Genomic DNA, 14793 nt, shown 5'->3' with positions numbered 1-14793 from the left:
TATACAAAATCTATTAATAGAGAGGAGATTGGCTGCAACGTTAGGACAATGTAGAACATGGGTTAAGAGAAATTTGGATTGAGGAGTGCGAAGAGTGGAACATGTGTTCTGAATCTGGATTCCAGGCCCATTACCTACTGCCACTGTATCTTTGCCAGTGAATGGGTGCTGTATTGCAAAGTTCTCGATATTAGCCGTGAGATGGGCCTTTGCCCCACTGTCAGCATACCAGTCATCATCCACGAGAGCATTGTTCTGAGCAACCATGGCTGCTAACTGAGTCGGTGGGTGGCGTCCCTGATATGTGTAGTCCATACGATGGAAACAATCCAGTGCCTGATGACTAGATTTGCCACATATCTGGCAAGCAACACGTGGAGTAGCAGAGTTCGACTAAGGAGCTCCAAATGGTGGTGGTCTAGAGGAAAATGAGTTGCGGGGCTGCTACATGTGATGTGGAGGGACGAGCATGTCTTCTTGGGGAAAAGGAGAGTGAGCCAATTGATTTTCTGTTGAAAAATGGAGGAGATTGCCTTTTGTTAGAGAAAAGAGCAAATGAAGTGTTACTCGGTGGAATAGAACTGTGTTGATTTTCCAAGAAAATCTCATGGGACAGTAGTTCAGCTTGGAATTCTTCAAAGGAGATTTTATCCTTTCGAGTGGCAAATGAGAGAGATATGACAAATGGGCCGTATGAGGCATTGAGACCACTAATCACATACGAGATTAGGTCTTGGTCATCAACAGGCTTGCCTGAAATGGCAAGTTGGTTAGCATACTCCATGGCAGACTGAAGATATTCAGAGCAGGACTTCGACTCTTGATGAAGGTGTTGAAGTTGCCGTTTGAGTTGAGCAACCCGACATGGGGATTGCGAAGCAAATTTTGTGGCAAGGGAAACCCAAGCTTGGCGGGAGTTATTTACACCATACACCGTCGCCAGAACCTTCTCGGTAAGAGTGGCATTAATCCAACTCAAGAGGCTTTGATCCTTCTTTGTCCATATGACAAAGGCAGGATTAACAGTAATTGTATCTTTTCCTTGATCATCAGGAAGAAACTGGTTTGGGCACGGTTCAGAACCATCCACGATGCCCAAAAGATCATTGCTTCGTACAACAGGGAGAAATTGGTTGAGCCACATAAGGTAATTGCGCCCATCAAGTTTGACAGAGACAAACATAGTGATATTGGGAAAGGTAGAGGCAGCAGTGTTCGAGGCCATTGAGAAAAGGGAATGAAGCGGGAAAGAAAAAAAAAAAAAGAGTAAGAAACAGGACAGGAAACAGAGACAAGGGCTTTGATACCATGAAACAATTGTATTCTCAATGATGTATTTCTTCAATATACATGGCTATTTATACACAACGTGTGTGTGACTTTACAAGGGAATAGCAATGAATAATAAATTTCCTTATATAATTGATTGACTATTTTCCTTCAACAACCAAATTCTCTTTACTGCTTGATTATCCTTTCCTTGTATGGTTGTCTTCTAGTATGGTAGGAATTGATATTTGTGGATCCTTTCTTATTGTAGCTTGATGTCACGGTAGTCATGGGATGATGTCCATGATCTTCGGCAGACTTAGTGTTATCTTTTTCTGGAAGGAAAGTTGCTTCTTGATAAGGTGTAATCTTGTCGACAGGTGGAGATGGGTTAACACTGTCGGTCCTTTTTATGTTTTTTTTTTTTTTTTTTTTTGTTTCTCAAAATTGATTTAACTTTTAAAAATTATTATTGAATTTGTAATATATTATTATTAAATTTTGATTAAATAATGATTTTAAATATCACATCATTTTTAAAAGGAAACAAGAAAAACTTATAATATTACATACTCCTTGAGTTTCATCTTTCAAGATAAAATTGTATGTGAACATGTTAAGTCAATTCTAAGATCGAGTCATTGGAGTTTTTATGCGGTTGTTGTGATAATGAAAGCACTGATGACTTTTCATGAACATATCTCCTAAGAACAAATCCGTGATGCTTTGTAGTTTTTCATTGGATTAGTCTTAGAGAAAAGGTCATATCTCGTGATTATATGACATAGGACGGAAGCAAGCTGATCCAACATAGATTCTACATTTTGGAATGAAGCTTTCAAAGGCCTACAAAGTCATATTTCATTAAGTTTTGTCAATTTCAATGTAGACCGTGTCAAAATGGGATGCAAATAGAATTTTGAAGAGCTGGATAGACAGGGACATTCCAATCCTAATACAAACTGAAGCTTTCAAAGGCCTACAAAGTCATATTTCATTAAGTTTTGTCAATTTCAATGTAGACCGTGTCAAAATGGGATGCAAATAGAATTTTGAAGAGCTGGATAGACAGGGACATTCCAATCCTAGTACAAACTGAATTTGGAATGAGGTGGTTCAAGAGAGTTGAATTAGTGCGCGTCCTAAATCTCTGTTCAAATTTAGTAAAGACACCCGAACACTTTCAAGAATTTGTGGTCTGGTGATCGATAGAATAAAAGTTGGAATGGGGAATTTGGTGTTGTGACAGAAGACAGGGGATTCGATTTATACGATAACACGCAGATTGAAAAGCATCATCCCCAGTGGCGGAGCCACATATGCCTTTGGGGGTGCCACGGCACCCCCGAAGATTTTTTTAAAAAAATTTTCCCAAAAATTAAAAAAAAAAAAAAAAAAATTCCAAGGATGCTGCTACGTATGGTAAACTTTAATAATGCCAAAACTTATTACATATGTATGGTAATCAAAAAAAATTCCTTATCTAATACATATGTATGTTAACTTTAATATCCATATGATTGTTTATTTTGTTGTTAATGTTAATAAACTTTTATTGTCTCTTACGAGGTCGTGATTTAACCTGAAAATTTTAGGTTCATGAATAAATTAAACTTTAGGTTTATTAATTGATTGATTTAACTTGCTGAGAGCTTCAATTTAGATTCAATACTTGATGAGTATGTACTTCTAAGATACTGTAAAGTTCAGTTCTAGATTTTTTTTTTTTTTTTTTTTTTTTGATATATATAGTGCCGACATGTTACATTTCTAATATATCAATTTGAGCACATATTTATGAACTTTTATAGATATTTTTTTGTAATGCATATATTATGTGAATTATCAAATTTTTAGGGTGGAAAAAAATTTTAGGACACAAAAAAAATTTTAACAGCACCCCCAATATGAATTGTCTGGCTCCGCCACTGATCATCCCAAAGATCTTTCGCAATGTGATCGTGTCCTTTAATATGAAGGACGAGGCCTTTGGTGAAGTGGCTTTGCCTAAGAGTTTACAAGGGCTGGACCACTTGAGCTTTAGTGTGGCGCTACTTGATGGGTTGCTTGCGATTGTCCCTCGTAACGAATTGGGCAATGAGGCGTTTCAAGCCGTGTGGGTGATGAAAGAGTATGGGGTGGCGGAATCTTGGACTAAGCTTTTTGATGTTCCAATTAGGAGATCTGAAAATGTGTTTGGCTTTACAAAGAGTGGTGAAGTTCTAGTGCCGAAGGGTGGAGGGTTGCTTTCTTTAGGGCCAAGTAGCCGAGGTTATGTGGATCTTCACATTTATGACACACAGGAGATTTTTTTGGATACTTATGTGGAGAGCCTTGTTCTACTGCGATAAGACACAGTTCCAGGGCGACAGGGGTGGTCGTCTAGTGGTAGTTAGGGAACAAAGAAATGCAAGTAAAGGCACAAAGAAATGCAGGTAAAGGCGAGGTACTTGATGCATGTTCTTCCAGATTGTACTTGTTACTGTAAGTTCTATGCGTCTTATTACTATAAGTTCTCCATTCTTATCACTATGCTTAGAAAGCATGACTCTTCATCTTTTTCTACTTCCATCTTATGCTTGATATTGCTTATTGTTTGTTTATTTGTGAACATGTCGTTTCTTTGTAATGGTTAAACATCTGATGGTTCTTCTCTTTCTACTTACATTAATTCAGTGACAAGAATTTTCTGAACATGCGTCATATTGAAATAGGGAAGCATCTAATAAATATCTCAGATAATGGTACCGATTAAGTTTGATTAGAGTTGTTTTGGATGAACATCAAAATTGCATCTCCCCCCATTAAACCCTATCTCCATTGAACCAAAGAGAAGTTCAAGGAGCATGCTATGTGTAACAAGTCTGATGGTGATGTAAGACTTGGGCTTCTAATCTAATCTAATCTAATATCTAATATCTTTTTTTTTTTTTTTTTTTTTTGAATTGGTTTTCATTTACGACCAAAAACAAGCAAAACATCAAGATACAGGTTCCTCCACGACGAATGGGAAATCCTCCCTCCATTCTCTACCCTCCCCATACATAAGAGCAGATTTTGCTAAATGGTGCGCAGCGCCATTGGCTAACCTTCGGACATGTTGCACTACCCATCCTTGGTGTTTCACAATCTCTTCCTTGGCAGCATTCACCACTTGCCCATAGGATGACCAGCAATCCCCTTCTTTGTTCAGGGCTTGGACTAGCTCCAATGCGTCCCTCTCAAACACAACACTATGAAATTCCATACGCAAAGCTAAGTTCACCGCAGTCCACACTCCAATCGCCTCTGCCGTAGGGGCATGGTTGATGGAACCCTTGGTAGCACATAACATGGCCAAAACCTTTCCTGTATGATCTCGCACGATTACTCCAACCCCCATCTGATTTTGGCTTTTGTAGATGGCCGCATCCCAGTTGATCTTGACATGACCCACTGGAGGTGGCACCCAGATAGCAGGGGAATTGAAGGGAGGATCCACAACCATGGTGCTGCTCCTCTGCGTAGCATAATTGAAAGCCGCAATCTGCTCCTTAGCACAGCGAACTACTGCTGACGGGCCTATCAAATCACCCCTATGCACTACTGAGTTCCGTCTGAACCAAATTTGGCGCGCTACAGTTGCCACGAGCTGCAGTTGGTCCTCATTCAATCTGTCCAGCAGGTTTGCCATTATATAAATGAAATCAGTTTCTTCACTACCACATTTGTGAATCCTGGGCTCACACTCCAGCCACACATCTTTTGCTGATAAACAGCTCCATAGGATATGGCCAATTGTTTCAATTTCCCGGCCACAAATTGGACAAAGGGGATCAGGGGAGACATGCCGCTTAAACAAGAGCTCCTTCGTAGGCAAAATATTATTGCATGCTTGCCATAGGAATGTTTTGACCACTCGAGCACCTTTAATCTTCCAAATTCGTTTCCATATAACAGCCAGGTGTTGGGCATTTGAGTAGCTGCCCTCCTTGGTAAGACTGTTCTCCTTCCCCAAATGGTATGCGCTTCTTACCGTATATTCTCCATTCCTAGTGGCCGCCCAGACAAGCTGATCTCTTCTACTTCTCGGACAAACAGCAATGCTACAAATTTGCCTTGCCACTTCTTCCCCAAAGACATCACGTACCAGGCCCGTATTCCACCAATTTGTTTCCACATCAAGCACCTCACACACCTTGGCTTCCTTCAGCAGAATTCTCACTGGTGATCGGACTTGATGTGACCCCGGGTTGGGGAGCCACGGGTCTTCCCAAATCTTGATGGATGTTCCGTCCCCTACCCTCCAAACAAGCCCTTCTTTGATGAGAGGTTTGGCATTCCAAATGCTACGCCAAGCATATCATTCCTACACGTGGCAACTAATTTTGAATGACATGTGTACAGTTTTAAAATTCAAAGTACCCTTTTAAGTGAACCTTTTAAACAAAATTTTAACAGTTATTTAAAACCATCGTTCTTCTTCTTCTGTTTCTCTCGCTTCGATTCACAAACAACTTAATGGACTTTTCTTATACTCCCTCTCTTCCTTCTCTTTCTAATTGACGTTCTCTCTCCCTCCATTTATTCTCTCTTCTCTATTTTCCTTTTCTTTCTCTAACGCAGGTTCTCTATCTCTCCCTTTCTCTCTGTTTTTGGTTTTAGCAATTCTCTGTTTGTTTTTTTGGGCTTGCTGCACAATTGAAAGGGGCGATTTTTAACGCTGATTTGGGTCTTTCTCTTCCGTTCGGAACCAAAAGAAATTAAAGCACAACCAAATGGCGTTAACGCTAATTTGCGTCTTTCTCTTCGGTGGCCAGTGTTAGCGCCGTGATTCTGTTGTTATTTTGTTATGATGGATTGTTTCCCTGTTTGTTTTCTTTTGTAGACAGAGTTGGCATTACAATTGTGCTGGGCCACTGGGTATAAATTTATGAAAACGTTTCATCTGGGTATAAATTAGAATAACCTTTACTCTTTGATATTCTATGTTGGCTACATGTTATTGACTATATATACCTCATTTGTTCCCTTCGGAAGTCATCCAGGTCTAAGGCAGAAGGCAAAACATGCATGGATTCCGCATGAAAGTTCCCAAAAGGGTTATGTGATTTATTCACTTTCCTTCTCAGTACATGTTAAATTCAGTGCTATCAATTTCATAGAATGTGTTTTGTTAGATAAATGTATCATAGGAGCATTAAGTTTTTTTTTTGGGGAAAATGCAGTTTACCCCCCTGAAGTTCTAGAGGTTTTTCAATTTTAACCTCAAAGTTCAAAAATTCGCAATCTACCCCCCTGAAGTTTCAAAAATTGGCAATTTAAACCTTCCGTTTAATTTTTCCGTTAAATTGGACGGAAAGTTTTTTTAAAAATACTGAGGGTAGTGATGTAATTTCACAGATTTCCGTCCATTTAGACGGAAAAATTAAACTGAAGGTTTAAATTGCCAATTTTTGAAACTTCAGGGGGTAGATTGCCAATTTTTGAACTTTGGGGTTAAAATTGAAAAACCCCTGAAACTTCAGGGGGGTAAACTGCATTTTCCCCTTTTTTTTTTCTTTTGGAAACTTCACTTACCCCCCATACTTTCGCGCTTTTTCCAGACACCCTCCCATTGTTCAAAAACTCTCACTTCCATGTATCAAAGTTTTAGTTTCGTTCAACTGTTAGGATTTTTTGTGAAATCCTAACGGAACGGGCCGCGCATGTGGGAAAAAATTATTGAAAGCCCCGTTTTACCCCTGAAGTCTCTTATTTCTTTCCCTGCTTCTGCACCATTTAAATCAAAATCTTCTTCTTCTTTTTTCATTCCACTTTTCTTCCACATTTTTCTTCTTCTTTGGGCAGCCCCGCGTTTCTTGTTCTTCTTCTTCGTGCTAACCATTTCATCATTCTGCTTGGTTATACCCATTTGATACCCATTATGGATCAAGTCGAGAGTGAAGTCAGTGAAGTGATCGACGCAGGAACATGAACCAACAATCCAATGTGCAAATGTGGGAGGAGATCACGCATATTAACAGCATTCACTCTACCGAATTTCGGTAAAAGGTTTTATACATGTGCAAATTGTGTGGTAAGATTTATTTTGGCATTTTTATTCAGTTGGGGACATTTACGGTTTTTAGATGTGTATTTGCTGCAATTTTTTTGCTTAGCCGAAAATGTGGACGATGTGTTTTGCTGAAATTTGTTTGGTTGGCTGGGTATTTGACCTGGGAATTTGGTGAAATTTTTTGCTTCGCTAGGTATTTAAGCTGAGAATTTGGTGAGATTTTTTTGCTTCGCTGGGTATTTGAGCTAGGAATTTGCTAAAAAATTTTTGGTTGGCAAGGGTATTTGAGCTGGGTAGTTGCTGAAATTTTTTTGGTTGGCTGGTTATTTACTGAAATTTTTTTGGCTGGATGGGTATTTGAGCTGGGTATTTGCTGAATTTTTTTTGGTTGGCTGGGTATTTGAGCTGGGCATTTGCTAAAAAGTTTTTGGTTGGCTGAGTATTTGAGCTGGGTATTTGCTGAAATTTTTTTGGTTGGCTGGGTATTTGAGCTGGGTTTTTGCTGAAATTTTTTTGCTTGGCTGGGTATTTGAGCTGGGTATTTGCCGAAATTTTTTTGCTTGGCTGGGTATTTGAGCTGGGAATTTGCCAAAATTTTTTTGCTTGGCTGGGTATTTAAGCTGGGAATTTGCTGAAATGTTTTTGCTTGGCTGGGTATTTGCTGAAATTTTTTTGCTTGGCTGGGTATTTGAGTTGGGAATTTGCTGAAATTTTTTTGCTTGGCTAGGTATTTGAGCTAGGAATTTGCTGAAATTTTTTTGCTTGGCTGGGTATTTATTGAAATTTTTTGCTTTGCTGGGTATTTGTTGAAATTTTTTTGATTGGCTGGGTATTTGATTCATGAAATTGGTTGTAATATATTTTGATTCATTTTGAGGTTTAGTTTGTGATATATTTTAATTCAAGCTAGCTGAGTATGGTTTAAGGTTTAGTTTGTCCATGAAATTGGTTGTGATATATTCTGATTCATTTTGAAACTCTAGGAAGGATTTGGAATGAAGCATTTTCGGTTGATGCCAAATACACTATTTTTGTCCAGAAACAGTGCTGGTGGCTTATGGTACATAATAGTTGTGTGAGATCTTATTTTATGTTGATCTGATTGTGTAGAATTTTGACAACCAGGGATGTGGGTTTTTCAAATAGGTAGATATGGATATTTGTCAACATGGTAAGCGAGTGGTTTCAAAATTGTTTGAGTGGCACGAGAATTTGAAGACTGAACGTGCGCAGATTGGAACAACAATCTTGAATGAAATTTTGAAATGCAAGATTGAAGTTGCTGAATATAAGGCCAAAATGGAGGTTGCATCTGTTAATTTTGAAATGCAATTACAAGCGCAGAAGAACAAATTTCATGCAAAGGAGATGAAGTACCGGTTTGCCATAGCATGTTCATTTATCCTCCTTGTTGTATTGATGTTTTATCCCGTGTCTAATAGATATTCCTCAAGGTTGATGTTGCCCTGAGCATGTAATGAAATGTGTAATGCAAACCCTATGATGTAATGTATTTTGTGGTGTTGTTGTCCACTTTTTTTGTGTGAGACAAGTAATTTACATAGTATTGTTTTGTGCGATACAAGTAATTTACCTACTGTTGTTGCGTAAGAAAAATAATTGACCTACTATATTGTGTAAGACTTGTAAAATAGTGTAATACTTGTAAAATTGTTTTGTAAAATGTTAACATCCAAAATAATTACCATCCAAGAAGCCACCACATTGGCAAACAATATGAACACCAAATATTACAATCTGTATGCATGTCACAAAATAATTACATAACATTCATTAACCTATCTTCATGTCACAAAATAATTACATAACATTTATTAATAATATTATAAAGCCACCACATTGGCTAATATGGGGAAGACAAAATATTAGAATTACATCTGTCTGGCTTTATGTCACAAAATAATTATATTCATTAACTCACAACCTACATCCAACTCGAAAACATTCATGGTTGCCATATTTTTTGCTTTCCTTTCCCCTTTTCCCTTGTCCCTTTTTGCATTTTGTTTACCTTTAGGTGGAATTGTTTCACTTGGGGCCACTTGGGATTTGGGTATGTCAAAATCGGGGGGGGGGGGCAACCCTAAAGGTAAAATCACCTGCCCGTGGAAGTCCCCAAGCACATAGTGGTCCGCCTCCTGGAATTTTCAGTGGTCCAGTAGGCTTACTTGTGATATCGATCGCCAGCTTGCCCTTGCAGTTAGGGTCCCTAACACTACCAGCGTCTACCCTCAAATCACCAGCAGTTCTTGATCTTGTAGCTAACCCCAACAATTTCCTCCTGGTTCTAACTGCAGGACCCGCCTGCAGATTTTAAACAAAATAATATATTAGATAATAAATTCAAAATCAGCACATACAACGTCTTTAATAAATTTAAATCAGCACATACACTAAATAATAAGGCTTACATTGGATTGACTATTACGAAGTTTAGTTGGAGCACAAGTTTGGGATGTGTGAAGTTGAGTTGGAGCAGATGGTTGTGCATGTGGTTAGGGAGTTGTAGGAACAACCTACATATTTTTGAAAAAATAATGTCACATGCACATTTTTGTTATCAATACAAAATCAGCACATCACAACGCCATCAATAAATTCAAAATCAGCGCATAACAACGCCTTCAATAATGAATTCAAAATCAGACACAACAACAACTTCAATAAATTCAAAATCCAAAATCAAACACAACAACGCCTTCAATAATGAATTCAAAATCAGACACAACAACAGCTTCAATAAATTCAAAATCAGTGCATAACAACGCCTTCAATAATGAATTCAAAATCAGACATAGCAACAGCTTCAATAAATTCAAAATCATCACATACACTAAATAATAAGGCTTTACATTGGATTGGCTATTACGAAGTTCAGTTGGGGCAAGTCTTTGGGATGCGCGAAGTTGAGTTGGAGCAGTTGGTTGTGCACTTGGTTGGTGAGTAGTATGAACAACTTACATATTTGTGAAAAAAGATTATGTCACATTTTGTTTTTACTATCAATTTTAAATCCGAACCTACAATAAACAAACAGGACTTACATCAAATTGACTAGGAATTTCAGTTGGGACAATTGGTTGTACACTTGGCTGGGGAGCAGAAGGTTGTGCAATCTAGCTCACATTGCCTGATTCGGTTCTATCATGGCTAATACCAACATTGGTTGCTTGACCTCCTCTTTGCCTTTTTGTTCCAGTACTGGTTGATGTACCTCCCTTTTGTCTTTTTCTTCCACTTCCTGATGCAGCATTAGATGACTCATCCAACTACAAAATAACATAAAAAATGATTACCAATGAATGACTAAAATTAACAAACAGCATTAGTAAGACAATTTCACAAAGACCATAACAAGAGAGTATGCAGTTAAAAATTACCATATCAAGATTCCAATCAACTCCTGCAGTGGATCTGTAGTACTCTCATACTTGTTCTCTTCTATCATCCTGCCTCAGCCTTGTAGTGCATGTTCTCTTGTTGTGACCCCATTTCTTATAGTGCCCACACTGGTTTTTGGTTCCCCGCCTCTTGATGGCGTTTGGATTTTTTAGCTCCTCAGCCCCTCTCACTCTTACCTTCCTAGGTCTCCCAGGAGCTATCCTTGCCTTTGGTGGTTCGATAATCGGTTGATTGCTCCTAGGCCATTGCTCTTCACTAGGCACGGGATAGATGATGGGTTGATATGTCTTCAAGTACTTGTCTTTACTATAGTAGTCACTGAGATAGTCTATTGGATTGCCACCATGGTATAAGATGGCTGATATGGCATGACTGCATGGTATCCCAGTGACGTCCCATTTCCTACACCCACATGTTCTGCCCTCCACATTGACTGCAAATCGTTTGCCCTCACATTCGACCTCAAAAATGCCATCACCGGCATATGTGCACCAACAATGGCTGGCACCATCCTCTTCCTTCTCCAACTTGGCCATTATTTTTGGCCCTAAACTACCCTCTTCCATCGCAACAATCAACTCCCTTTTCCTAACATATCTCCTCATTAATTTATTCCTAATCCCTTCCAACATTGACAGTATTGTCAATTAAAGGTACTTCAAGATCCATGAGTTGAAACACTCAGCACAGTTGTTGTGTACTAGGTCAGACTTGGCCATGGTGTTGAACCCTCCCTTACACCATGTACTGGGATCAATCTTTGCCAAGTAATCATAAGCAGGCTCACTTACTTTCTTTATCTCTTCCATCGCATAATAGAAATCTGTCTCGGTATAAGATGATGCAGTAGTCCAAAGCATGTCCTTTAGCAATATCCCCTTGTGACCGGCACTTCTGAAATTAGCATAAAGGTGTCTCACACATGTATGGTGCTCAGCTCTAGGACAAACCTGTCCAAGGCTTGGTACTAGGCCCTGCACATATGGTAAGATAAAATATGTCAAACATTATTCATACAAGTAAGTTAAATGTTAGACATTATTTACACAAGTATGTTTACCTTTTGTCAATCGGATATAAAAGTCCACCTTCGTGCTGGTGCTGGGCCAAGATCAGATATAAGTGCCTCCCAGAACCAAGTCCAACTGTCCTTTGTCTCTGCTTCTACAAACGCAATGGACAGTGGATATATACTATTGTTGGCATCCCTCCCAACAGCAGCCATTAACTGGCCCTTGTACCTACCCTTCAGGAAGCATGCATCTGCACCTATCACAGCTCTACACCCTTATAAGAAACCTGTCTTCACTGCTGCGACTGATACATATAACCTCTGAAACCTACATGGGACCTCGAGCATTGGTCTCTCAACCATAAGAATTAAACAGCTGCCCACATTGGTCTTCCTAACCATTGCACAGTAGTCCCATAACCGATGGGATTACTCATCCAACTTCCCATAAATTTTTTGTTGCGCCTTCTTCCTTGCCCTATACAATGAGCTACATGGGCATCTACATTCCACTTAGCTTTGACCTGTTTTTGTAAAATGTCTATTGGCAAGTTTGGCTGGTTTCTGAATGAGTCCATGCACCATTCAGCTATCCAAGCTGAATTAATCATATGATTCTTGTATCTTCTAGTGCATTAGTGTCTTGGTTACATTGACACTAAGAGAAATGTGGACTCATCCCTTAACTTCTTCCCATAAACCCTGTACTTACATTTCTTGTCTTTGCAACGAGCTATAACCTTTTTGGTTTCATTTCTTGGGAACTCTAAATCCTTCCCCTTCAAAATATTTGCTTGCTTTACCGCTTTTCTAAACTGCACCGCATCACCAAACATATGACCTATTTGCAGCACTGGATTTTGCATCTTTTCTTTGGTAAATGAAATTCTTTTGGTGACATCACGACAACTTAATGTTTCTTCATTGTCACTATCACTGGGAGCGGACAACCTAAGGATGTCACTAGGACAAAGATCTTCACTATCATCTTCATCATCTTCCCCTCCTATTTCTTCCACATGTCCACCCCCATCTTCCTCCCCCCATCTACCTCATCCCTAAACCCTGCTTCATCATCACCAACACCCGAACCCCCCACCCTTTCTGACTCTATATGCTCCTCCCCATCTGAGTCATCAACATCAGTATCTACACTAAGAACCTCATCCCAAAAAGCATCTTTCTTATATACAACAGTCCTCTCATATTCTTCATCCTCTTCTGCATTGTCATCTACTGCATCTACATCAACAGCATCAAACGAAACCAAATACAACTCAGCTAGCCCATGCCCTAAATGGTGTGAAACCATTTCATTTACATCATGATCAGATGATATCAGCCTTAATCCTTCATCTAAAGACCTATCAGGTATCTTGTAGTGAATGAGGTCACCAGACCTATACCCATAATCCTTACATATTTCCTCGATATCTAAGAAAGACATCTTATGTACATCATAAACCGAATGATTATGAACAAACCCACCCACATACGTACACCTATTTGCCCTATTGAAAGAACCATTGTAATGGACCTCAAACAGCAATATGTCACTAGCCATTATGCGGCCTGCCACATTGAGACAGGATGCAAAAAGCATTAAACAAAATGCAACAAATATTTACAGAACAGAAAAAAGGATGCAACAAAATACAACATTGAGTGACCCTAAGTATGCAGTGAGTGTAATGCCCAAGATAATTATTAAGTTTGTTATTAATAATTTCATAGTAATCTAAATTAATTAATGAGATAAAACATGTGATGATTTAGAATAATAGATATAATAAAATGGGATTAACGGTATTAGGATAATAATTCCTAGTGTGGTAAATAATTATATGTATGAGTAAATTGTAGTTGAAATAAATAGTAGGGGTAAATCTTGCAATTCTAAATAGCTGGGGCATTAAAATAGAAATAGAATCTTATCCTATGCCACATGTCAAATTTTCATTGGCCATTGGAGATACCTTATCTTCTTGGTTTTAAAAGAAAAATGCAAAAAATAATAATAATATAAGTTTTTTTTGGTGGGCCCCCTGCAGCAGCCCATTTTTCCCCCCATCTTTTCCTTCTTTCCTCCTTTCTTTCTTTCTCCCTCACCCCTCATTCACGCACACACACAGCAGCCCCCATTTTTTCCATTTTCCCTCACTCTTTCTCCTTCCACAAACCCACACACATGACCTAGATTGGGAGAGAAAAAGCTGCAGATTGAGAGAGAGAGAGAGAGAGAGAGAGAGGGGTACTGCTGGTTGGGAGAAAGAAAGAGAAAGAAGAAGAAAGAAGAAAAAGAAAAGAAAAGGAAAGTGACGAATTTGAAGGGGGTTTCGGCTAGGGGTGCTTGAGAGGTAAAATCTTTAGTCTTTCCTTGTAATTTTCGTGTTACCCATGAGATTAGAAGCTAGAAATTGTGTAGATTTGTGAGGCTTTGATTTGGGTCCGAAAATTAGGGTTGTTGAGAGGAATTTTGGGGATTTTGTTATATTATTAAAATCTTTAGTTTCTCTTTAAGGTTTTGTTCTACCCATTGGATTCCAAGCTTGAAATCACAATGATTTGGAGGATTTTTAATTAGGCTCGAAAATTGGAGAAATTTGATAAGAAAACCTAATTCATAAAATTAATGTGGGGCTTGTATATGTAGTAGATTGCTATGCATTATTCAAGTTTTGGGTTATTTAATTTATGGGTTGAAACTCTAATTTTACTTATTGGTAAAATATGGGCATAAACCCTAATTTTATATAGATTGTATTAATTTGGGGTTTTAGGTGTGTGAACACTAAGAATGTTGTTTGAATGGGTTAATTATATTTAAAGTGTTAATTAATCCTAGATTTCCATGGGTTCCATGAAAATTGATAATTATAGGATTAAGTGTAATGCTTAACCTAGAGTGTATGTATATGCCTCAAGATTTAGTGATTTAACATATTACGATGTAGAATCATAGTTCAATGTAACTAAGTTATTAGATAATTAATGCATTAGCGTATATATATGTATTAAATGTAAGTAAAGGATTTTAAGGGCTTTAGTTTAA

The 14793-nt window shown here is 38.4% G+C and overlaps 1 protein-coding gene across 1 annotated transcript; it reads left to right on the top strand.

Annotated features, from left to right (window-relative positions):
• Positions 1–3176: 3176 nt before the first annotated feature.
• On the top strand, positions 3177–3620 carry LOC132181801 (F-box protein CPR1-like). Its single transcript, XM_059595032.1, has one exon. The coding sequence runs from the start codon at positions 3177–3179 to the stop codon at positions 3618–3620; it is 444 nt and encodes a 147-aa protein (XP_059451015.1).
• Positions 3621–14793: the final 11173 nt, after the last annotated feature.

Source organism: Corylus avellana, chromosome ca5, assembly GCF_901000735.1.
Source record: "Corylus avellana chromosome ca5, CavTom2PMs-1.0".
Lineage (NCBI taxonomy): Eukaryota > Viridiplantae > Streptophyta > Magnoliopsida > Fagales > Betulaceae > Corylus > Corylus avellana.
This window is presented reverse-complemented; position numbering and strand designations above follow the sequence as displayed.

Coding starts and splice junctions, on each gene's coding strand:
- LOC132181801 (XM_059595032.1), top strand. CDS start 3,177: ATGAATTGTCTGGCTCCGCCACTGATCATCCCAAAGATCTTTCGCAAT.